This window comes from Hyperolius riggenbachi, chromosome 5 (genome assembly GCF_040937935.1).
Source record: "Hyperolius riggenbachi isolate aHypRig1 chromosome 5, aHypRig1.pri, whole genome shotgun sequence".
In the NCBI taxonomy this organism is placed as follows: Eukaryota; Metazoa; Chordata; class Amphibia; order Anura; family Hyperoliidae; genus Hyperolius; species Hyperolius riggenbachi.
Genome location: NC_090650.1, coordinates 199332615 through 199359796, shown reverse-complemented (window position 1 = coordinate 199359796; position 27182 = coordinate 199332615). Strand labels below are relative to the sequence as shown.

Genomic DNA, 27182 nt, shown 5'->3' with positions numbered 1-27182 from the left:
CCCCCTATCACCACCTGTCACTGTTACCCATCAGATCAGACCCTAATCTGCCCCTTGCGGGCACCCAATCACCCGCCTACACGCTCAGATTGCCCTCAGACCCCCCCCCCTTATCAATTCGCCAGGGCATTATTTACATCTGTCCTTCCCTGTAATAACCCACTGATCACCTGTCAATCACCCATCAATCACCCCCTGTCACTGCCACCCATCAATCACCCGCTGTCACTGCCACCCATCAATCAGCCCCTAACCTGCCCCTTGCGGGCAATCTGATCACCCACCCACACCAATAGATCGCCCGCAGATCCGACGTCCGATCACCTCCCAAGTGCAGTGTTTACATCTGTTCTCTACCCTAAACACCCACTAATTACCCATCAATCACCCCCTGTCACTGCTACCTATCAGATTAGACCCCTATCTGCCCCTAGGGCACTCAATCACCCGCCCACACCCTCAGAATGCTCTCAGACCCCAGCCCTGATCACCTCGCCAGTGCATTGCTTGCATCTATTCCCCCCTCTAATCACACCTTAAGACACCCATCAATCACCTCCTGTCACCCCCTAACACACCTACCCATCAGATCAGGCCCTAATTTGCCCCGTGTGGGCTCCTGATCACTCGGCCAAACCCTCAGATCCCCCTCAGACCCCCTTCCGATCACCTCCCCAGTGCATTGATTGCATCTATTTTCCCCTCTAACCACCCCCTTAGACACACATCAATCACCTCCTGTCACCCCCCTAGCACTCCTATCCATCAGATCAGGCCCAATACAACCTGTCATCTAAAAGGCCACCCTGCTTATGACCGGTTCCACAAAATTCGCCCCCTCATAGACCACCTGTCATCAAAATTTGCAGATGCTTATACCCCTGAACAGTCATTTTGAGACATTTGGTTTCCAGACTACTCACGGTTTTGGGCCCGTAAAATGCCAGGGCGGTATAGGAACCCCACAAGTGACCCCATTTTAGAAAAAAAGACACCCCAAGGTATTCTGTTAGGTGTATGACGAGTTCATAGAAGATTTTATTTTTTGTCAAAAGTTAGCGGAAATTGATTTTTATTGTTTTTTTTTCACAAAGTGTCATTTTTCACTAACTTGTGACAAAAAATGAAATCTTCTATGAACTCGCCATACACCTAACGGAATACCTTGGGGTGTCTTCTTTCTAAAATGGGGTCACTTGTGGGGTTCCTATACTGCCCTGGCATTTTAGGGGCCCTAAACCGCGAGGAGTAGTATAGAAAACAAATGCCTCAAAATGACCTGTGAATAGGACGTTGGGCCCCTTAGCGCACCTAGGCTGCAAAAAAGTGTCACACATGTGGTACCGCCGTACTCTGGAAAAGTAGTATAATGTGTTTTGGGGTGTATTTTTACACATACCCATGCTGGGTGGGAGAAATTTCTATGTAAATGGACAATTGTGTGTAAAAAAACATCAAACAATTGTCATTTACAGAGATATTTCTCCCACTTAGCATGGGTATGTGTAAAAATACACCCCAAAACACATTATACTACTTCTCCTGAGTACGGCGGTACCACATGTGTGGCACTTTTTTACAGCCTAACTGCGCTAAGGGGCCCAAAGTCCAATGAGCACCTTTAGGCTTTACAGGGGTGCTTACAAATTAGCACCCCCCAAAATGCACGCTAAGGTACGCTAAGGGGCCCAAAGTCCAATGAGTACCTTTAGGATTTCACAGGTCATTTTGCAACATTTGGTTTCAAGACTACTCCTCACGGTTTAGGGCCCCTAAAATGCCAGGGCAGTATAGGAACCCCACAAATGACCCCATTCTAGAAAGAAGACACCCAAAGGTATTCCGTTAGGAGTATGGTGAGTTCATAGAAGATTTTATTTTTTGTCCCAAGTTAGCGGAAAATTACACTTTGTGAAAAAAAAACAATTAATATCAATTTCCGCTAGCTTGTGACAAAAAAATAAAAACTTCTATGAACTCACCATACTCCTAACGGAATACCTTGGGGTGTCTTCTTTCTAAAATGGGGTCATTAGTGGGGTTCCTATACTGCCCTGGCATTTTGGTGGCCCTAAACCGTGAGGAGTAGTCTTGAAACAAAAATGACCTGTGAAATCCTAAAGGTACTCATTGGACTTTGGGCCCCTTAGCGCAGTTAGGGTGCAAAAAAGTGCCACACATGTGGTATCGCCGTACTCGGGAGAAGTAGTACAATGTGTTTTGGGGTGTATTTTTACACATACCCATGCTGGGTGGGCGAAATACCGCTGTAAATGGACAATTGTGTGTAAAAAAATCAAAAGATTGTCATTTACAGAGGTATCTCTCCCACCCAGCATGGGTATGTGTAAAAATACACCCCAAAACACGTTGTACTACTTCTCCCGAGTATGGCGATACCACATGTGTGGCACTTTTTTGCACCCTAACTGCGCTAAAGGGCCCAAAGTCCAATGAGTACCTTTAGGATTTCACAGGTCATTTTGAGAAATTTCGTTTCAAGACTACTCCTCACGGTTTAGGGCCCCTAAAATGCCAGGGGAGTATAGGAACCCCACAAATGACCCCATTTTAGAAAGAAGACACCCCAAGGTATTCCGTTAGTAGTATGGCGAGTTCATAGAAGATTTTATTTTTTGTCACAAGTTAGCGGAAATTGATTTTAATTGTGTTTTTTCACAAAGTGTCATTTTCCGCTAACTTTTGGCAAAAAATAAAATCTTCTATGAACTCACCATACTCCTAACGGAATACCTTGGGGTGTCTTCTTTCTAAAATGGGGTCATTTGTGAGGTTCCTATACTGCCCTGGCATTTTAGGGGCCCTAAACCGTGAGGAGTAGTCTTGAAACGAAATTTCTCAAAATGACCTGTGAAATCCTAAAGGTACTCATTGGACTTTGGGCCCTTTAGCACAGTTAGGGTGCAAAAAAGTGCCACACATGTGGTATCGCCGTACTCAGGAGAAGTAGTATAATGTATTTTGGGGTGTATTTTTACACATACCCATGCTGAGTGGGAGAAAGATCTCTGTAAATGGACAATTGTGTGTACAAAAAATTAAAAAATTGTCATTTACAGAGATATTTCTCCCACCCAGCATGGGTATGTGTAAAAATACACCCCAAAACACATTATACTACTTCTCCTGAGTACGGCAATACCACATGTGTGGCACTTTTTTGCAGCCTAACTGCGCTAAGGGGTCCAAAGTCCAATGAGCACCTTTAGGCTTTACAGGGGTGCTTACAATTTAGCACCCTCCAAAATGTCAGGACAGTAAACACACCCCACAAATGACCCCATTTTGGAAAGTAGACCCTTCAAGGTATTCAGAGAGGGGCATGGTGAGTCCGTGGCAGATTTCATTTTTTTTTGTCGCAAGTTAGAAGAAATGGAAACTTTTTTTTTTTTCTTTTTTTTTTGTCACAAAGTGTCATTTTCTGCTTACTTGTGACAAAAAATAATATCTTCTATGAACTCACTATGCCTCTCAGTGAATACTTTGGGATGTCTTCTTTCCAAAATGGGGTCATTTGGGGGGTATTTATACTATCCTGGAATTCTAGCCCCTCATGAAACATGACAGGGGGTCAGAAAAGTCATAGATGCTTGAAAATGGGAAAGTTCACTTTTTGCACCATAGTTTGTAAACGATATAACTTTTACCCAAACCAATAAATATACACTGAATGGGTTTTTTTATCAAAAACATGTTTGTCCACATTTTTCGCGCTGCATGTATACAGAAATTTTACTTTATTTGAAAAATGTCAGCACAGAAAGTTAAAAAAATCATTTTTTTGCCAAAATTCATGTCTTTTTTGATGAATATAATAAAAAGTAAAAATCGCAGGAGCAATCAAATAGCACCAAAAGAAAGCTTTATTAGTGATAAGAAAAGGAGCCAAAATTCATTTAGGTGGTAGGTTGTATGAGCGAGCAATAAACCGTGAAAGCTGCAGTGGTCTGAATGGAAAAAAAGTGGCCGGTCCTTAAAGAGGAGCTGTTAGGTATAAGGTCTCAGAGAAAATAAACACATATATCAGTAGCTAAAGATTGGCTGTACTTACATTACATATGCATTTCACTGTCCACGTTTGTACTTCACAGAATTTTTATATAGTATATGCAGAGATTGATGCTCCTGACAGCTCATGGCAGGTTCCATGTTTTTCTGTCAAATGTGTCGTCATGTCCTGCCTGCTTCCTGATCACAGAAAAGCTTGTACTGAATAACACAGTGTGCAGTGAATATTAATGAGCCATGTGGCTAGGAACAATAGCTGACTCCTGCAGTGTACTCTGCCTGGAGATTTATCAGTGCTACGCGCTGGACTGATTACAAGCTGCTGTAACGTCTCATTAGCACCCGAGGGGAGGGCCCCAGAATGCTTTGCAGTATAGTATGCGGCTTGCGTCCTCTTAGGTCTAACAGCTTTTCTGATAAGCACACATCAAAGGTAAGAGAGATTTTTATCTTCACTAATGCCTTTTTGGCTTCCTTCTAAACTGTTTAACACAGGAGAATAGAGGTTTAAATTAGCTTCTGCAGCCTGACAGTTACTCTTTAAGGGGTAGAAAGCCCTAGGTCCTCAAGTGGTTAAGGGTGATGTCACAGCACAATGGAATAAAGGTGCCACTGCCAGTAATCTTCCTCCTCCTCCCATGTCCACACAGGCAAGGACCGGACGCTCTAGCGATTTCATGGTGATGTCGGACATTCTTTAGTCCAACGTCTCACCTTAGCCCTTCCGGATCCACCTTCCACCAACGCCTCGACCGGCAGATAGCCGACTGCCTGGCCTTAAGTGTGGATGTAGACACTGTGAGCAGCAATGAACCCTTGGATTACTAGGTGCGCAGGCTTGACCTGTGGCCAGAGCTGTCACAATTTGCTATCCAACTTTGTCTTGCCCTGCGTCAAGCGTCCTGTCAGAAAGGACCTTCAGTGCAGCTGGAGGCATTGTCACTGAGAAGAGAAGCCGCCTAGGTCACAAAAGAGTTCAGTACCTCACCTTTATCAAAATGAATGAGGCATGGATTCCAGAGGTCTACTGCCCGCCTGAAGACTAAGTCAGTCCCCACACACAGCATCTCTGCATGCACGCCATGTGACTGCCTGCCCCATGACTAAGTCGGTCCCCACACAGCATCTCTGCCTGCAGGTGGCTTGACTGCCTTCTACGCCACCACCAACAGGGTCCAGGACTTCAGGCGGATTCCTGAATTTTTAGCTAGCAGCGGCCGCTATAATAATTTTTCTGGCTGCATTGCAGCTGCAACAACAAAACAAAAGGCATGTACATGTGTCAATTCCCCTTCGTGATTGTTACCTTGCCGCGGTGAAGGGGCTTGCGTATCACAATGAAGCAATGACCGCCGGCTATATAAGTGTCTCGTGGGGGGGGGGGCACACCCAAGATAATAATGTCGTTGTGTCATTGTGGACAGACCACATTCGATCAGCTGGACAGTCACTGTTTTGTCATTGAGCTACCTCAGCCCGGCGACCATATGGGCTGGAAATCCGCCATCACCTGCACTCTCATCATGGTCGTTTATTAGTGAATGAATGCTGCCATTTGAAATAGCAGCAATCATTCATATAAAGTAAAAAAAAAAAAAAGATATAAGTATATTATAAAAAGAAAAAAGATAAAGTGCCATATAACAAAGAAAAGTTAATGGATGCATCACTGTTCTGTAGCCTAGCAATGGAGCTGTACAGCACTAGGGTCCCCAAACTCTGCACCCTTATGATCACATTCAATCGCTACAGATGCACAGGCTGGCAATAACGTTACACTACATGCCCAACTAGTGATGAAATAAGGCAGATATGGTATCATTTTAACTGGGACAAGCCAAATAATGTATTTTGAGGTGTTTTCTAACTGTCGCACTTGTCTGTAATGGAGGGGAAAGCCGCAGCCGCGGGGAGGGCAGCCCGACCTCTCCCTCCCTTCCTCTCCCAGGGCCGCCCATCCGTGCTCCCCCTTCCAGAATGCAGAGTGAGCGCGCAGGGAAGCGCTCACTGTAAATAGCTACTCACCTCCCTGGTTCCAATCGCCGCTCACTAGCCGCTGGACTCCTCTCTACATAGACGCGTATACACACGCTGCTTCCAGGAAGCACCGTGTGTATCAGCGTCTATGCAGAGAGGAGACCGGTGGCGAGTGAGTGGCGATTGGAACCAGGGAGGTGAGTAGCTATTTACAGTGATCGCTTCCCTGCGCGCTCACTCTGCATTCTGGAATAGGGAGCACGGAGGGCGGCCCTGGGAGAGGAAGGGAGGAAGAGGTCGGGCTGCCCTCCCTACGGCTGCGGCTCCCCCCTCCATTATTGGGGGGCACCTACCTACCTCACCTATACTGGGGGGCAGCTACCTAATCTAACCTATACTGGGGGGCAGCTACCTAACCTATACTGGGGGGCACCTACCTAACCTATACTGGGGGGGCAGCTACCTAATCTAACCTATACTGGGGGAGGCAGCTACCTAATCTAACCTATACTGGGGGGGCACCTACCTAATCTAACCTATACTGGGGGGCAACTACCTAATCTAACCTATACTGGGGGGCACTCACCTGATCTAACCTATACTGGGGGGCAGCTGCCTATCTAACCTATACTGGGGGGCACCTACCTATCTAAACTATACTGGGGGGCACCCACCTGATCTAACCTATACTGGGGGGCAGCTACCTATCTAACCTATACTGGGGGGCACCTACCTAATCTAACCTATACTGGGGGGCAGCTACCTATCTAACCTATACTGGGGGGGCAGCTACCTATCTAACCTATACTGGGGGGCAGCTACCTAATCTAACCTACACTGGGGGGACAACTACCTAATCTAACCTATACTGGGGGGACAGCTACCTAATCTAACCTATACTGGGGGGACAGCTACCTAATCTAACCTATACTGGGGGGACAGCTACCTAATCTAACCTATACTGGGGGGACAGCTACCTAATCTAACCTATACTGGGGGGGGGGGGGGCAGCTACCTAATCTAACCTATACTGGGGGGGGGCAGCTACCTAATCTAACCTATACTGGGGAGGGGGGGCAGCTACCTAATCTAACCTATACTGGGGGGCAGCTACCTAATCTAACCTATACTGGGGGGGACAGCTACTTAATCTAACCTATACTGGGGTGCAGCTACCTAATCTAACCTATACTGGGGGGCAGCTACCTATCTAACCTATACTGGGGGGCAGCTACCAATCTAACCTATACTGGGGTGCAGCTACCTAATCTAACCTATACTGGGGGGCACCTACCTAATCTAACCTATACTGGGGGCAGCTACCTATCTAACCTATACTGGGGGGCAGCTACCAATCTAACCTATACTCGGGGGCAGCTACCAATCTACTCGGGGGCAGCTACCAATTCCAGGAAGCACCGTGTGTATCAGCGTCTATGCAGAGAGGAGACCGGTGGCGAGTGAGTGGCGATTGGAACCAGGGAGGTGAGTAGCTATTTACAGTGATCGCTTCCCTGCGCGCTCACTCTGCATTCTGGAATAGGGAGCACGGAGGGCGGCCCTGGGAGAGGAAGGGAGGAAGAGGTCGGGCTGCCCTCCCTATGGCTGCGGCTCCCCCCTCCATTATTGGGGGGCACCTACCTACCTCACCTATACTGGGGGGCAGCTACCTAATCTAACCTATACTGGGGGGCAGCTACCTAACCTATACTGGGGGGCACCTACCTAACCTATACTGGGGGGGCAGCTACCTAATCTAACCTATACTGGGGGAGGCAGCTACCTAATCTAACCTATACTGGGGGGGCACCTACCTAATCTAACCTATACTGGGGGGCAACTACCTAATCTAACCTATACTGGGGGGCACTCACCTGATCTAACCTATACTGGGGGGCAGCTGCCTATCTAACCTATACTGGGGGGCACCTACCTATCTAAACTATACTGGGGGGCACCTACCTAATCTAACCTATACTGGGGGGCAGCTACCTATCTAACCTATACTGGGGGGGCAGCTACCTATCTAACCTATACTGGGGGGCAGCTACCTAATCTAACCTACACTGGGGGGACAACTACCTAATCTAACCTATACTGGGGGGACAGCTACCTAATCTAACCTATACTGGGGGGACAGCTACCTAATCTAACCTATACTGGGGGGACAGCTACCTAATCTAACCTATACTGGGGGGACAGCTACCTAATCTAACCTATACTGGGGGGGGGGGGGGGCAGCTACCTAATCTAACCTATACTGGGGGGGGGGCAGCTACCTAATCTAACCTATACTGGGAAGGGGGGGCAGCTACCTAATCTAACCTATACTGGGGGGCAGCTACCTAATCTAACCTATACTGGGGGGGGGACAGCTACTTAATCTAACCTATACTGGGGTGCAGCTACCTAATCTAACCTATACTGGGGGGCAGCTACCTATCTAACCTATACTGGGGGGCAGCTACCAATCTAACCTATACTGGGGTGCAGCTACCTAATCTAACCTATACTGGGGGGCACCTACCTAATCTAACCTATACTGGGGGCAGCTACCTATCTAACCTATACTGGGGGGCAGCTACCAATCTAACCTATACTCGGGGGCAGCTACCAATCTAACCTATACTCGGGGGCAGCTACCTTTCTAACCTATACTAGGGGCACTTACTTATCTTATCTGTATTGGGGGCACCTACAGTACCTGCCTAGCTAGCCTATACAGGTGGCAACTATACTGGCTACCTATGTTGGAGGCACCTACCTAACTAACCTATACTGGGGGCACCTACCTATCTAACCTATGCTGGGGGCAACTATTCTGGCTACCTATATTAGAGGCACCCACCTAGCTAACCTGTACTGGGGGCACCTACCTATCTAACTTATACTGGGGGCGCCCTATCTAACCTATACTGAGGGCAACTATACTGGCTACCTATACTGGAGGCACCTACCTGGCTAAACTATGCTTGGGGCAACTATACTGGCTCACCTATACCTGGCTACCTATACTGGGGGGACCTTTGCCTGGCTACCTTTACTGGGGTACCTATTCCTGGCTACCTATACTGGGGGGACCTATACTGAGTGCAACTAGACCTGGCTAACCTATACTGCGGGCACCTATACATGGCTCCACCGGGGGGGGGCCCACTTTTTACACCCTCGCCCTGGGTGCATTTTAGCCTAGAAACTGCACTGCATCCCTCAGAGTCGGGACAAGGTCCTCCAGCACCCAAGGCTGAGACACCAAAGTGCGCCCTTCCATCCCTGCCACCCCAACCATCACACACTGATTGCTATTAGACTAAGAGGCGCCACAGGGCCCACAACCTCCCCAACACCTTAATATGTAGTTATCTGGCTTGCAGTCACTGCCATGTATCCCCTTTTCTTATTTCTTTCTGCTTCAAACACAATTAGGAATGACAGCTGAATGAATTCTGCGCCCCCTCTTACACTGCGCCCTGAGGCTGGAGCCTCTCCAGCCTATGCCTCGGCCCAGCCCTGGCATCCCTCCCTCCCCCCTTTCCACCTCACCACCTTCACATGCACATTCTATGGAGAGAGGAGAGGAAGAATGAGAGACATAAGACACTGGTAAGCTGTGATATGTCACAGGGTCACTACAAAAGCTGCGTGCTGTGCAGTGCAGACTGTCTGAAACAAACAGAATTTCATTAAAGCGCACCTGAACTCAGAACTTCCTCTCTGCTCTAAAAGATACGCTACATAGTTACATAGTTATTTTGGTTGAAAAAAGACATACGTCCATCGAGTTCAACCAGTATAAAGTACAACACCAGCCTGCTCCCTCACATATCCCTGTTGATCCAGAGGAAGGCGACAACAGCATAATAAACTTTTAAAAAAACAAAAACAAAAAACATTTCTTTGCTACAGCTGATACAAATCCTACAATAAATATGCAATGTTTCTACAACCTGCTTTCATAGAAGCAGACATATTGTTAATATCATCATCTATTGTCCCACCTCTGGATGAGGGGGAATTAGGATAAATTCTCTGTTTTCCTTCTGTCCTGTGCAAGAGTTCAGGTACACTTTAACACAAAAGGCACAGTATTGCATGAAGTACAACAGAGGGCACACCAGGTCCTTGCCTGGATGGCCTGTGCCAATAAACAGCCCTGCACATATTTATTGATAATGTTCATGCCAAAAATTCTTTTGATTGCAACAGTATTTGCAATCTGAACAGCAGATTATTTACCAACAATCATACAAGTTACTGAACAATATAAAAAATGACTTACCAGCACCTTTCGACCTGACTTTTTAAAGAAAGCAAATATAGTGTGGAAAATGTTCTCTTTCTCTTGTGGAATCACACATGGAGCTGGGTTTTTCTTGAACATACACAGGTTTTCATCTTGACCGATCTTAACACAAAAAGTGTAAAATCTTATTTAATGTGCAAAATCGTATTTAATTACATTAACAGTTACAGCTACAATTCACAGAAACCACAATAGTCAAAGATAGGACATTCAAATGACAAGCTAAAGAGGAACTTGCTGAATGTAACTTCATGATTAAAATCACTTACCGTATACTTTACAATATTCACAATTATTCAGTCCATGTTAACCTATTGTAAAATCTCTCTTCTCCGCAATTTACATTCTTAATTATATCACAGGTGGTGACATCTTTACTGCTGGCAAGGATCAGCTCTGCAGAATGTTTGTTTGTTGTGTGTTCCAAACAGGGCAGGAGTTTAGGCTAAATTGCACCTAGGGCGAGAGTGTAAAAATTGCGCCCCTTTACCTCCACCCCGTGGACTTGCGAAATCTTACTCTTTAGGGACAGTCACACAGCCACATGTCACAAGTAGATCTGCCTACTTACTAGTGACCAGCCGCTCATCCAGGAGGAATCAGGGACCAGGAAAACACACATATAAAGAGAGCCCGAAAAGCCAACTCCTCCATAGACACCACGCACTGACAGCCTGCAGTACTGCTACAGGACATCAGGTGTCATCACACAGTGGTGACGTGATGATGACTTGACGTTGGACGCAGGCAGCCCAAGAGGAGCCAAGTAAGGTGATCACGCTGGTACTCTTCTTTCTTCTTCCATTTGGCTGCACCACGTGTCATCAGCTCCCTAGTGGTTATGTCCTTCTGCCTATGCCCCCCCCCCTTCTGCTACTTGCTGTTCTGCCCCAGGATGGTTGCCCTGCCCAAGAAACGGCTCTGCATCCAAAGTGAGCAGAAACAACACCTGGGCCCATATGCAATTCACGTTTTCTCCTTTGTTTTCTCCTGATATTTTCAAACTTGTCAATAAAATGTATTTTAAATCATTAGAAATCAATAAAATGCTTAAAATGGTTTTGATAGTACTTTTCCACCTACTTTGTGGTATTTTTACAATTGCTGAAAAGTTATTCGAAAAGGAAGATAAAAAATTATCTCCTAGGAGAAAACGCAGGAGAAAAGTGAATTGCATGTGGGCCCTGGTCTTTCAGAATGCTCTGGGGCAGAAGGCTGCATAACTAAATAGCCTAGGCTAAACATTACTGGAAGAGCAGGGTTACATACAAACATTTAGCAATATATCAACATAGTGTTACTGATGCTGAAACCAGGGTAATTCATGTAAAATTGGGTATCCTGAAAAACATATTACATTCTACTATATGTCATTGTGGTGCCTCTTTAAGATATGTGTCACTAGCATGGCTTGTGATGGAAGCCCACTTTTCTAACCTTTTACTTTCTATTAAAAAGTAAAAAGAAATGTTTCATGAGAGTTATCCTTGTCATAAGTAGCCTATGAGGTTAATAAAGTGCTGGCTGAGATTTTACAGCAGAGAGGAGGCAGCCTTACAATTTGTCCCTTCACAAATGTCTGCAAAAAAGACAGCTTGCTGGTATTACATAAAAACCACAACAGCCAAAACAACTACTCAGTACAGCAAACTGATTTTCAACAAAGAACCTATTCAGCTACCACTTGGATTACCACACATTTATATTGTTCCCACAATTGTGATTTCAAATGGACATATTTTTCTGCTGTAGAAGATGTTTCTTTCCCTTCTTTCATTAGAAGTTGAAGGAATGACTATGCAGGAAAGATAAAATATCTTCTAGAAAGTTTCCAGTTGAAGCTACCTTATTTTTCTTTGGATAAGAAATTGTAAAACTGTCCATTTGCGTTAAAGTAAATCTGTAACAAAAAAACAAATAACAAAAAAAGAAAATGCCCCTGGAGGGTACTATCTCAGGAGGGGGGAGCCTCTGGATCCTAGAGAGGCTTCCCTCGTCCTCTTCACCCTCCGGGATCCAGCGCTAGCAGCCCCAGAAAAATCATCCAACAAGCTCGTCTCTGTGGCGCAGTAGCAGCTGCAATATTTACCTACCACACTCCTGCGCAAGCGAAGCAGAAATATCCTATTCCGACTGAGGCCACTCGCTTGGCTATTTCCAATGGAGCCCATCGGAAAGATTCTACTGTGCCTGCACAGGAGTGTGAAAGGTAAATATTTACATGGGGGCTGTTTAGGGGCTGCTGGATCCTGGAAGGTGAAGAGGACAGGGAAGCCTCATTAGGTTCCAGAGGCTTTCTCAGGGGCGTATCAATAGGGGTTGCAGAGGTTGCGACCGCATCGGGGCCCTTGGGCCAGAGGGGCCCCGAAGTGCCCTCCCTCAACTACAGTTTTAGCTCTCTATTGGTCCTGTGCTCATAATAATCACATCTATAGATACTTTGAATAGTGGTAATCATTAACAAACTGTTCCCCAACCCCTTCTTGCACCTCTTACACTGTAGTTGCCATTGGCAGGATTTGGTGTGCTGTATCAATTGTCATGTATAGAGTGCTTGGGGGGCCCCATGTAAAACTTGCATTGGGGCCCATAGCTCCTTAGCTATGCTACTAGGCTTCCCTCTCCCAAGGTAAGTACCCTACAGGGGCTGTTTTTATATTTTTTTTATTTTTTTTTACAGATTCTCTTTAAAGCAAACCTGTAAGATCCTTAGGACAAAAAGTAGCTAAATTACCTCGGTAGAGAGAAGCCTGTGGATCCTCCCTGGACATGGGGATCCCCCACACAACCATCTGTCCCGATTGGCTCCATGCTACTTTGCAGACTTGAAGTGTCCTGCACCTTGTGCGCTCCCGTCTGTGAACGAGAGTGGCCACAGACACTCTTCTACAAGCCCTTATCAAAGAGGTTCGGGGGACCCAGTTCTGGATCAGTGGAGGTGAGAGAGATGGGGGAAGCGTCTGGATTATCCAGAGGCCTTCCTCTACTGAGGTAAGTACACATTTGGGGTACTTCTTTCCCTTTAGGTACACTTTAACCTCCCTGGCGTTCTGGGTAATGCGTACATAAGTACGCATTACCGTTTTTGTTAAATACTTTTTTTTTCTTGCTGGAGCTAGCGTATTGCTAGCTACAGCAGTATGCCATGCCGTCCGCACCCACCCTCCCAATCCCCACCGGCCATACTTACGCGCCCAAGATCCCGCAAGAAGCGTGACTTCCTATCGTCGCTTCTCCCGTCGCCATGGTGATGATCGGACATGACGTCATGACATCATGGGGAGCTCCGATCCTTTCCATTGCGCAGCCTAGCGGTGATTCGCCAGGCTGCGCTAGGCGTTTCGGGGGGGACAGCCACTTTAGCGGCGCATGGTGGCGGATCGGCGGGTAGCGGCGCCGATCGGACAGAACATGTAGCTAGCAAAGTGCTAGTTACATGTTCTGAAAAAAAAAGTAAGTAAAAAGACCCTCCAGGGGCTGAGCAATCCTCCTTGGCGTACATGGATGAGCTGAGCTCGTCCATACCGCCAAAGAGGTTAAGTTAGCGCTGGACTGCAGTGGGATAAATAGATGTGTTGAATAAAATATGGATTGTGTAGCAGGAGTAGGCATCGTTTCCTTACTTGCTTTTTTCATGGCAGTTAATTATCCTGTTGAGCTTAAAGAACCACTACCGCAAAAATGGTAAAATTTCAAATAAATGTAAATTTAAAATTATATATGTTAGTGCTTTATAAATACAATAAATAAAAAAAACACATACCAATAAGAAGTATGTTTCTTCCAGAGCATGATGAGCCATAAATTACTTTTCTCCTATTCTGCTGTCACTTACAGTATGTAGTAGAATTCTGACAGAACTGACAGGTGTTGGACCGTGCTCATAAGGGATTCTCAAGGTTTTGTTTAGTTTCAAAAGCATGCAGTGAATAGCAGCTTCTCTGTTCAACTGGCAAAAAAGTGTGCAGTGAGCAGGGAGACTGGCCAGCATCATTGTTTAAATCCATTTTAGGGAAAGTCTTTATAAAAAAGAAAAGCCTTGCTGAGAATCCCCATGCAGAAGATGGACTAGTCCAAAAGCTGTTGGTTCTGTCAGATTTCTACTATCTACTGTAAGTGACAGCAACATAGGAGAAAAGTAATTTATGGCTCATTTTACTCTGGTAGAAACTTAATTCTTATTTGTATATTTGTACATGTACTTTAAATTGTAAATTTTTTTGCGATAGTGGTTCTTTAACCACTTGAGGACCGCGGGCTTTACCCCCCTTAAGGACCAGGCACTTTTTTTACATTCAGACCACTGCAGCTTTCACGGTTTATTGCTCGCTCATACAACTTACCACCTAAATGAATTTTGGCTCCTTTTCTTGTCACTAATAAAGCTTTCTTTTGGTGCTATTTGATTGCTGCTGCGATTTTTACTTTTTATTATATTCATCAAAAAAGACATGAATTTTGGCAAAAAAATGATTTTTTTAACTTTCTGTGCTGACATTTTTCAAATAAAGTAAAATTTCTGTATACATGCAGCGCGAAAAATGTGGACAAACATGTTTTTGATTAAAAAAAACCCCATTCAGTGTATATTTATTGGTTTGGGTAAAAGTTATAGCGTTTACATACTATGGTGCAAAAAGTGAATTTTCCCATTTTCAAGCATCTATGACTTTTCTGACCCCCTGTCATGTTTCATGAGGGGCTAGAATTCCAGGATAGTATAAATACCCCCCAAATGACCCCATTTTAGAAAGAAGACATCCCAAAGTATTCACTGAGAGGCATAGTGAGTTCATAGAAGATGATATATTTTTTTTTTTTTATCACAAATATTTTTTATTGTTTTTAAAGAGAAATAACAAGCAAATGTTTTACAAAGAACATTTAGAAACATAACAAGTAACATGTATATTAGATAAGGTACAGAAGAGTCTGCAAAAGCAGAGGTAGTTTCCACATATATAAAAGTGGGTGTCGGTAGCACGAGGCAACAGATGCCGGCACCCCATTAAGTCAACAAATAGCTCATGTCAAGAATTATTACCAGGGCCACCTCAGAGATGGTGGCATAAGCGCTCATGACTATTGGTACCCTACTTCTAAATACAAAGTTTAAGTATTATAAGGTTGGAGAAGTACTTAGCGAGGAGGGTATCCTCTGGTTCTGTTAGCCCAACATCGAGGGCTAAAGCAGCCGGGGAGTGGATGGGACAGGACCATCCAATGAGAGAAGAATGAGGTAGGAAAAGAAGGGGACAGAAAAAGTTGAGGGAGTGGGGAAGGGGGTGTCATTCGCCGAAACGCTACCACTTAGGGGTATTGAGTGAAGGTATTATACCACTGTAAGCGAGGACGGGAGCCAATGCGAGTAGTTACTAAAGTAAGGCTTCCAGACCTTTTCAAATTGTGGAAGAGAGTCGTCTAGTATGGCTTTCATTTTTTCAAAACAGAGTGCATGGCTCAGATTAGTTTTGAAGGAGTTAAAAAGAAGTGAGGGAGTCTTCCATGAACCTGCTATTACTCTCTTGGCAGCGAGGCATATGTGCATTAATAGTTTATATTGTGCTTTTGTGAGGTCCGGGGGCTTTATACCCAGGAGAGCCACCTCTGGGAGTTTAGGAACACAAAGGCGAATGGTAGTGTAAATTACCTGGTATATCCTGATCCAGAATCTACGTACCCTTGGGCAGGACCACCATACATGTAGATAGGTTCCCCGCTGACCACAGGCTCGGAAACATAAACCGTTGGATGAGGGACAAAATTTCTCAACACGGTCTGGGGTCATGTACCATCTCAAGAGAACCTTGAACTGGGTCTCTACTAGAGCGGAGCTTATTGAAAGGCTAGGGATGCCCCTCCACATGTACTGCAAATCATCAGTATCAAAATTAACATTAAGTTCCCGCTCCCACCTCAGGATGTATTGTGGTTTAGGGAGATTAGGGGGAGAGATTGCATTTTTATATAATTGAGAGATGAGGCCTGGGGATCCAGGGTCTGTAGCACATATATGCTCAAAGTATGTTCTAGTTAATAGTGAATCTCGGGACCTAATATACTTATTTATGAAATGGGAGATTTGGAGAAATCTAAACAGCTCTTTGTCTGGTATTTGTTTGTGTTCCCTGAGAAAGGAGAAGGATCTAAGTGCTGTGTCAGATACCAGGCTATATATTGTTATTAAACCCTTTTGCTGCCACCATTTAAAGGTAGATGAGGTATGCAAGCCTGGTATAAAATCTGGGTGACCTAAAAATGAAGTGAGGGGTAAATGAGGGGATGCAAGTTTATCCTTTAATTTTGCCTGGTTCCAGACACGCAATGAGTGCGAGATTATAGGGTTTTTTATTAGTTTAGTTTGCGTGGGAGTGAGCCAGAGGAGATTTCGGATAGAAATAGGCGAACAGAAGGAGCTCTCTATGTCACACCAGATAGGAGAGTATTTTTCTTCATGCCAGAGTGTCAATTGAGCTATTTGTGCTGATTTATAGTAGGCTGATATGTTGGGGACTCCCAGGCCTCCATCTGTTCTAAGTCTATAAAGGGTTTCTCTAGCGATTCGGGGAACGGTGTTCCTCCAGATAAAAGAGAGCAATGATGCTTGTACTTTCTTGAGGAAGGAAGGGGGAACAGGGACTGGCAGGACTCTAAATGCGTATAGAAATTTGGGTAAAATCGACATTTTAATCGCTGCTATCCGACCCAGCCACGAGATCGCGTACCGTTTCCAGCATTCCAAAAGTTGCAAAATCTCGGTGTAAAGCGCAGGGAAGTTAGCTTCAAAGAGAGAGTGGTAGGAGCTAGTTAAATAGATGCCTAAATATTTTAGCTTATGTGGCTCCCACTTGAATTCGTAGGATTTTTGCAAATCCTGCGTACTTCCGGGGATAGAGAGATATTCAATGCTTTAGATTTGAGGCTGTTTATTTTTAGTCCGGAAATATCTTATTTTTTGTCACAAGTAAGCGAAAAATTACACTTTGTGACAAAAAAAAAAAAAGTTTCCATTTCTTCTAACTTGCGACAAAAAAAAATGAAATCTGCCACGGACTCACCATGCTTCTCTCTGAATACCTTGAAGTGTCTACTTTCCAAAATGGGGTCATTTGTGGGGTGTGTTTACTGTCCCCGCATTTTGGGGGGTGCTAATTTGTAAGCACCCCTGTAAAGCCTAAAGGTGCTCATTGGACTTTGGGCCCCTTAGCGCAGTTAGGCTGCAAAAAAGTGCCACACATGTGGTATTGCCGTACTCAGTAGAAGTAGTATAATGTGTTTTGGGGTGTATTTTTACACATACCGATGCTGGGTGGGAGAAATATCTCTGTAAATGACAATTTTTTAATTTTTTGTACACACAATTGTCCATTTACAGAGGTCTTTCTCCCACTCAGCATGGGTATGTGTAAAAATACACCCCAAAACACATTATACTACTTCTCCTGAGTACGGCGATACCACATGTGTGGCACTTTTTTGCACCCTAACTGCGCTAAGGGGCCCAAAGTCCAATGAGTACCTTTAGGATTTCACAGGTCATTTTGAGAAATTTCGTTTTAAGACTACTCCTCACGGTTTAGGGCCCCTAAAATGGCAGGACAGTATAGGAACCCCACAAATGACCCCATTTTAGAAAGAAGACACCCCAAGGTATTCTGTTAGTAGTATGGTGAGTTCATAGAAGATTTTATTTTTTGTCACAAGTTAGCGGAAAATGACACTTTGTGAAAAAAACCAATAAAAATCAATTTCCGCTAACTTGTGACAAAAAATAAAATCTTCTATGAACTCACCGTACTACTAACAGAATACCTTTGGGTGTCTTCTTTCTAAAATGGGGTCATTTGTGGGGTTCCTATACTGTCCTGGCATTTTAGGGGCCCTAAACCGTAAGGAGTAGTCTTGAAACAAAATTTCTCAAAATGACCTGTGAAATCCTAAAGGTACTCATTGGACTTTGGGCCCCTTAGCGCAGTTAGGGTGCAAAAAAGTGCCACACATGTGGTATCGCCGTACTCGGGAGAAGTAGTACAATGTGTTTTGGGGTGTATTTTTACACATACCCATACTGGGTGGGAGAAATAACTCTGTTATCATAACTCTGTTACAATCGAAAGATTGTCATTTACAGAGGTATTTCTCACACCCAGCATGGGTATGTGTAAAAATACACCCCAAAACACATTATACTACTTCTCCCGAGTATGGCGATACCACATGTGTGGCACTTTTTTGCACCCTAACTGCGCTAAGGGGCCCAAAGCCCAATGAGTACCTTTAGGATTTCACAGGTCATTTTTGTTTCAAGACTACTCCTCACGGTTTAGGGCCCCTAAAATGGCAGGGCAGTATAGGAACCCCACTATTGACCCCATTGTAGAAAGAAGACACCCCAACGTATTCCGTTAGGAATATGGTGAGTGCATAGAAGATTTTATTTTTTTGTCACAAGTTAGCGGAAATTGATTTTAATTGTTTGTTTTCACAAAGTGTCATTTTCCGCTAACTTGTGACAAAAAATAAAATCTTCTATGAACTTGCCATACTCCTAACGGAATACCTTGGGGTGTCTTCTTTCTAAAATGGGGTCATTAGTGGGGTTCCTATACTGCCCTGGCATTTTAGGAGTAGTCTTGAAACCAAATGTCGCAAAATGACCTGTGAAATCCTAAAGGTACTCATTGGACTTTGGGCCCCTTAGCGTACTTAGGGTGTAAAAAAGTGCCACACATGTGGTACCGCCGTACTCAGGAGAAGTAGTATAATGTGTTTTGGGGTGTATTTTTACACATACCCATGCTGGGTGGGAGAAATATCTCTGTAAATGACAATTGTTTAATTTTTTGTACACACAATTGTCCATTTACAGAGATATTTCTCCCACCCAGCATGGGTATGTGTATAAATACACTCCAAAACACATTATACTACTTCTCCTGAGTACGGCGATACCACATGTGTGACACTTTTTTGCAGCCTAGGTGCGCTAAGGGGCCCAACGTCCTATTCACAGGTCATTTTGAGGCATTTGTTTTCTAGACTACTCCTCACGGTTTAGGGCCCCTAAAATGCCAGGGCAGTATAGGAACCCCACAAGTGACCCCATTTTAGAAAGAAGACACCCCAAGGTATTCCGTTAGGTGTATGGCGAGTTCATAGAAGATTTTATTTTTTGTCACAAGTTAGTGAAAAATGACACTTTGTGAAAAAAAAACAATAAAAATCAATTTCCGCTAACTTTTGACAAAAAATAAAATCTTCTATGAACTCGTTATACACCTAACAGAATACATTGGGGTGTCTTTTTTCTAAAATGGAGTCACTTGTGGGCTTCCTATACCGCCCTGGCATTTTACGGGCCCAAAACCGTGAGTAGTCTGGAAACCAAATGTCTCAAAATGACTGTTCAGGAGTATAAGCATCTGCAAATTTTGATGACAGGTGGTGTATGAGGGGGCGAATTTTGTGGAACCGGTCATAAGCAGGGTGGCCTTTTAGATGACAGGTTGTATTGGGACTGATCTGATGGATAGGAGTGCTAGGGGGGTGACAGGAGGTGATTGATGGGTGTCTCAGGGGGTGGTTAGAGGGGAAAATAGATGCAATCAATGCACTGGGGAGGTGATCGGAAGGGGGTCTGAGGGGGATCTGAGGGTTTGGCCGAGTGATCAGGAGCCCACACGGGGCAAATTAGGGCCTGATCTGATGGGTAGGTGTGCTAGGGGGTGACAGGAGGTGATTGATGGGTGTCTCAAGGTGTGATTAGAGGGGGGGGAATAGATGCAAGCAATGCACTGGCGAGGTGATCAGGGCTGGGGCCTGAGGGCGTTCTGAGGATGTGATTGAGTGCCCTAGGGGCAGATAGGGGTCTAATCTGATGGATAGCAGTGACAGGGGGTGATTGATGGGTAATTAGTGGGTGTTTGGAGGAGAGAACAGATGTAAACAATGCACTTGGGAGGTGATCGGACGTCGGATCTGCGAGCGATCTATTGGTGTGGGTGGGTGATCAGATTGCCCGCAAGGGGCAGGTTAGGGGCTGATTGATGGGTGGCAGTGACAGGGGGTGATTGATGGGTGATTGACAGGTGATTGACAGGAGATCAGTGGGTTATTACAGGGAAGCACAGATGTAAATATTGCACTGGCGAATTGATAAGGGGAGGTCTGAGGGCAATCTGAGCGTGTAGGCGGGTGATTGGGTGCCCGCAAGGGGCAGATTAGGGTCTGATCTGATGGGTAACAGTGACAGGTGGTGATAGGGGGTGATTGATGGGTAATTAGTGGGTGTTTAGGGTAGAGAACAGATGTAAACACTGCACTTGGGAGGTGATCTGACGTCGGATCTGCGGGCGATCTATTGGTGTGGGTGGGTGATCAGATTGCCCGCAAGGGGCAGGTTAGGGGCTGATTGATGGGTGGCAGTGCCAGGGGGTGATTGATGGGTGGCAGTGACAGGGGGTGATTGATGGGTGATTGACAGGTGATCAGTGGGTTATTACAGGGAAGAACAGATGTAACTAATGCACTGGCGAAGTGATAAGGGGGTGTCTAGTAACCCGCCGGCGCTTCCGAACGGCCGGCGGGTTACAGTGCGAGGTGGGCGGAGCCAGTCCCCGGCGGCCGATTGCGTCACGAATGACGCGATCGCGCCACCCATGCCCCTACAAGGACCGCCGCCATTTGTCAATACGGCGGTCCTTGCGGGGTCCACTTCCCGGCCGCCAATTGTCTATACGGCGGTCGGGAAGTGGTTAATATTGTTTGTATTTGGTTTAGTTATCCAGCTACGGTTGATGAGAGCCAATGAAAACTTAAATAAATTCACGGAAGAAGTGGATATATTGTATTCTCATCGTGTGTTAAAAAGTGTGTTAAAAAGTATGTTGTTACATCACTACTTAAAAAAACATCTCTAGCTACCGACCTGTGTCACTTTTCCCTTTGCATGCAAATTACTAGAATCCCACCTCCATGCTGCATTAACCATTTGAGGACCGTCACCCCCCTAGTATTTTTACTACTTAGGCCACTGCAGCTTTAAGGCCTCGCTGCAGGGCTGTACAACTCAGCACACAAGAGATCCCCCCTCCTCTTTTCTGCCCACCAACAGAGATTTCTGTTGGTGGGCTGTGATCGCTCCACCAAAGTTTATTTTTTTTCTAAATATTTATGTGTTTTATTTTTGAATAAATGTGTGCATTTTTTTTATGTTTACTTCTCTCCCTACCTTCCCCCCCCCCCCCCCCACCAGCCAATCAGCATGCTCGGCTGTCATAGGCATCAGCCTTTCTACCATGTATATCCCCTTACTGGTTTCCACCCCAAACCGCAACCTCTGCTCTGCAATGACCTTCTTCTGTCATCCTCTAGAATCCCTTCCTCGCATTTATGTATACACGGTTTCTCATGAGCTTCGCCCTCCCTCAGGAATCCAACTTCCAAAACACGTATGTCCCTCTCCAACTTTTGAAATTTTGAAGGGATCACTCACAAGTTTTCAAGCAAGCATACATTCTAATTTAAGCTATTCACATTCAACCTCTGACTAGGTTCTGCCCCTTTCTAAATGTAACCTAAAAACAAACTGCCTCTAACTACTCATATTATTCACTCCTCCTTTTGTTTCCTCCATTAGATTGTAAGCTCACAAGGGCAGGGTTCACTCACCCTTTTGTGTCTTGGAATTTGCCAATCATTTAGTTAACTAGTTCCCCGCCCGCGTACAGTATATCTACGCTCCTTTGGACTTCACTTCCCCGCCCGGAGCGTAGATATACGCACCCCCCGCCACTACCACCGCTGCCGCCGCTGTCCGCGCTCCCGCTCGCACTCCCGCTGGTAATCACGCCGCTGCCCGCTCGCCCAGAGATCAATGAATGGGAAAATACATTCCCGTTCGTTGATCTCTGCCCCCAGCAATGATCGGCTGCTTTCCCTGAGCAGCGCGATCATTGTAAAAGAAAAAAAAAATCCCAGCCTCTTTATACTTCCTCCGAGCGTCCGGAAGGACGCTTGGAGGTCGCATTACTGTTGCCATCTTGTGGCCAAATAGTAAAACTACACCCTACACTATTTTTCACATACACATACATTACTTATACAGAAAAAAAATTAACTCATTACCTCCCACACTCCCCATTATTTTTTTTTTGTAATTGAAAAAAAATAAAAAATTTACAATTAAAAAAAATACATAAATAGTTACCTTAGGGACTGAACTTTTTAAATATTTATGTCAGGAGGGTACAACACTGTTACTTTATAAACTATGGGCTTGTAATTAGGGATGGACGCAAAACTTTCCAAATAAAATATTGGCGCCAAACATTGTGATAGGGACATAATTTAAATGGTTTTATAACCGGGACAAAAGGGCAAATACATTTCATGGAGTTTAATGACAGTAGCATGCATTATTTAAAAACTATAATGGCGGAAAACTGAAAAATAATGTTTTTTTTCCCAAATGTTTTCCTATTTTCCCATTAAAACACATTTAGAATAAAATAATTCTTGGCATAATGTCCCACCTAAAGAAAGCCTAATTGGTGGCGAAAAAAACAAGATATAGTTCATTTCATTGTGATAAGTAATGATAAAGTTATAGGGGAATGAATGTAAGGAGCGCTGAAAGGAGAAAATTGCTCGGATGCTGAAGGGGTAAAACCCCTCAGTTGGGAAGTGGTTAATAATGTTTGTCACTGCAATTACTGTGATGTCTATGAATCCTGTATTATGTATCAACTAGACCTAAGGCCCGTTACAATAACAGGGGCTGGGCCTCTACCCTAACAACCTCCCTCCTCTCCCTGTCGCTGCCGCCGCAGGTCAGCGCACATACGGCAGTGCCACATACCCCCGCACACATCGCAATGCGTACCCACGCATACATCACACCGCGCACTAGTCCACACACCCGCCCACACAGAGATGGGCATCTGTTGTACCTGCAACCTATGGCTAAATAAAGAAGAAATTTACAGAGAGTGCTGGAGTCTGTCTTCTTTTGTGGAACGCCCACACAGAGATGTTCAGAGAAGAAATGTTTTAACTTACTGTCACTTTTAGAAATTCTTAACTGACTGCAGATTGAAATGGAAATATAACTTTAATAACAATAAGCTGCAAAGAGACGTGTGCAGCAGTCATCTATACTTAAAGCAATTGTATACAGAGAGTGGAATTTCCCTTTAACTTTATTTTGCTCCCACATAGACAGATGGAATGTAATTCCTATCATTTTACTATTTGCTGAAGTACCCAGCACTTATCTGTCTCAGCAGGCACAACTGTACTGTACTGAAACCATATGTTTGTCTGACTGTCACTCTGCGCTCAAAGTAAATCTGTGTTCATTTTAAGGCTTCCAATTTGATGGCAAACAAGCGCCTAAATCTACCTGCATGAACCGTTAACTATTTGACAAATTCTCCAGGTCACAGTGTGCCTTCCTACTGTGGAGGATGAGATACTGTAGATGTGTTTCAGGAAGCCATTTGGTTGTTTCCTGAGCCACCGGCCAAAAATATAATGGGAGGCTAGCAGGAAGAATGCTAAGTAATTGCTGAACTTGCAAGAAACCAGGATACTAAAAAAAGAGATGTCTGCTGTTGCCCTGTATGAAACTAACACTGCCATTCCAGCACAGGAGACTTGGGCGCAGCAGTGAGTAACTTCAGCGCCGTCAGAAGACGGAGCTGAAGTTACTTATAAAACACTATCTTTTGGCCTCCAGCAATTGCTGGAAGCCTAATTATTTCATTCCCTACCATCCATGGCGGCCTGGAGGGGGAATAGTATTTAAAATCAATGGAAATTTGTGCAGGAGCAGGATAAGCCATACAGGCTGTATCCTGCGCCCAAGTCTCCTGCACCGATTGCTCTCGTAGGTGTATGAAAGACCAAACGTTCCTGGTTTCAAAGTGGATTCCGCCACATCTAAAGAATGGTTTTTGGTACACCAACTGCAACTCAGCCCCATTTGTTAGACATGTAAAGCATTCCAATCACAATAATGTCCAAATCCAGAAGGCAAGAGTAGCATGCACAATAGGCTAGAGATATGGCTCTTCCCACTGACACTCATGAGAAATAAGGGATCAAGCCTCCAAAAATTACCCTTTCTATCTTTAGGACCTCTCAGAGCAAGAGTTCTCCTAAATGGAAGATGTTCCAGAGGAAGGATCAGGAATGACAGTTGAGCTCTCACAAGATGAGGTAAAACAGTCAAGAAAATTGATACATGCTCCAGGTGACAGGTCCATCGGAATCTGCAAGTATTACAAGTAACTTCAGTTGTACTTGAGCTGTTTGAGCTGCCATTAGCAACGAACTTAGAGATTTAGTACCATACTAAAGAACCGAAGATGTTCATGTTATTTTTTGCTGAAAAATCTTTTTTCTAAGTTGTTGTTAACTCTTATCAGTAAAGAAATATCTTTTTTTTTTTTAACTTCTTTTTATTAACATAAAATAATAATACAATCCAACATGACTTATACAAATCAGGAGTATCCAATCATATTTGCATTAAATACTGATCTAATGAGTCTCGGTTACAAACAGTCATGAAGATATATTATACAGGAGGACATCATAAAATTACCGGGTTATTTAGCAGGATCAAATATAGTAAAGAAATATCTTGAAGCACATGTCCCTATGTGAAGTATCTCTCGTTCTGTCATTATTATAAGTTTATATAGCATGAAAACATGTTTCCCATTATTTTACTGAGAATATTCCACTCACTAACTATCCTCAGTGGTGTTCACGATGTGTTGTCCCTACCACATTCTGAGGCCATGAATCGGGGCTCTGTCTAACCTGTTCAGTATAACCTGTACCGCATCTTTAGACTACAAGATCTGAGATGTAAAATTGTGCCTGGATGTTTACTTTAAAACCAGCCTCACACACCAGGAAGTCTATTTAAAGACACCACAGAGTGGCATGTAATATAGCCAAATTACTCTGTGTACACAGTGCATACCAGCACGGACTTACTATTTCTCTGAATGGATCTCCATTTAAAAGTAATAGTTCTTGTTGAAGTGGAACAAAAATCAGTCAAGCCAAGTCAAGAAAAGCAGATGTACAAACAGTTTCTGAGTCTTGACTTTACTATGCAAAATATCAACAGCAAAGAGCAGGAATTTTCTGTAACCACCAATTAATAAGGGTTGATATTCTTCTACAAAGAATATCTTTTGTAGCTACCACAGTGTAAATATCATACATGTTCCCCACCTTCTGTACTTAGTGTTCAAAAAGTGTCATAATGCTGGTTTGCACAGTAGTCAGTGGAACTGCTACTCTTTGCAATATTGTTCAGAAAAAGTTTGTGTGCCACAGTACTATACAGGCACCTTGTTTGGGCAGCGCAATTTTTACCATTTAAACTGCAAAATTCAAAATCCCGCATCACTCAGCTTCTGGCGACTGGCCCCGCCTCCCCTTTTTTCACAGAGAAAAACGCCAAGCAATTTACTGCAGTAAAAAATACTTTGGAGATCTGCTTTAAATATTCTGAGTCCATATGCATTGCCAAACGAGGAGCCTTCTGCTCAGTGCAATTTGGCCTAAGGAAGTAGGCACAGACCCACGAAACGCGTTGCCAGTGCAAATTTAAGTTTGTTATTTATTATACGAATTTGTCTTCATTGAGGTAAGCTACCTCAACCTTTTCATTTTAGCTGTTTTTAACGCGGTTTTATCATACTTTGGCTGCCTCTTTTCCCCTTTGTGTTACCCATTGCTTTGTTGCTTTACTATTTCTTATTCTCTCCTGATTTGTATTCTAGTGCTTCTTTTGAGCTTGTTGCTGTCTTTTCAAATGCCCAGTCAGTGGAGCCACAAACATCCATCAACATGCTATGCTAATATATTATGTTTGTTTAGTTATTTTAGAGACAGTACATAAACTAAGCCAGGAATTTAGAAATAAAATCTGCATAATAATGTCAACTAGGGAATTATCACTTGGACGACAGTTCAGGGCTAAGTGCTGTACAGAAGCATCACTAACATATAGGCTAGTGCATGTTTGGTTGCTGTAAAGAGGAGGAGGGATGACAGCATGCCGCACGAGTCACGACAGAGCAATATCCAGTGGGCAGAATAAGGAGGGGGACAATGGCCTCAATTCTGGTAGTGTTTTCAAATAAATTACCTCATGTACGGTAAATTACCTCATGAGGTAATGACATATAGCAATTCTCGTAGGTTTTAGTCACGTTTTACCTCATGCGGTAAATTTTAGTCATGAATTACCGCATGCCGTAAATTGTGCAGTAATTTGCATTAACTTTACCGAAATCATTCAAAACAAAGGCTGTTACACTCACACTCACCCAACAAAGGGAGCAAGGAATCATGACCAAAATCCACAATGCACAAAGGAAATCCTGCTGCACCAATGTTGTATGATGAAAAAATAGAAAAGTCTTTATTCCATATCCAAAGTCACAGCATCACAGCATACAGATAAAAGCTCACGTGTATCGGAGCAAAGACAGCTCCTTAATCATAGCTCACAAGTAAATGTGTGTCACAGTATATATAGTGAGGCAGATGGACACCTTTGGGAGTGTCCACCTGCCTCTCTATATGTACTGTGACACGCATTTACTTGTGAGCTATGATTAAGGAGCCGTCTTTGCTCCGATACGCGTGAGCTTTTATCTGTATGCTGTGATGCTGTGACTTTGGATATGGAATAAAGACTTTTCTATTTTTTCATCATACAACTTTACCGAAAATCGCTATTCTCATGGAAATTAGGAGGCATGTTAGCACATAATTTACTGATCAGTTTAAGACCTGCCTGTACCTGGCGGTAAAGTCAATTTGCATTTTACGCAGTTTTTAG

General features: G+C 44.1%; 1 protein-coding gene across 1 annotated transcript in view; it reads right to left on the bottom strand.

Annotated features, from left to right (window-relative positions):
• ITGA9 (integrin subunit alpha 9) overlaps positions 1–27182 on the bottom strand; it is a 565489-nt gene that overhangs the window by 71627 nt on the left and 466680 nt on the right. The window contains exon 24 of the mRNA XM_068236571.1: positions 10286–10411. Coding sequence (XP_068092672.1) covers positions 10286–10411 — 126 coding nt within the window. The remainder of the gene's footprint in view (positions 1–10285; positions 10412–27182) is intronic.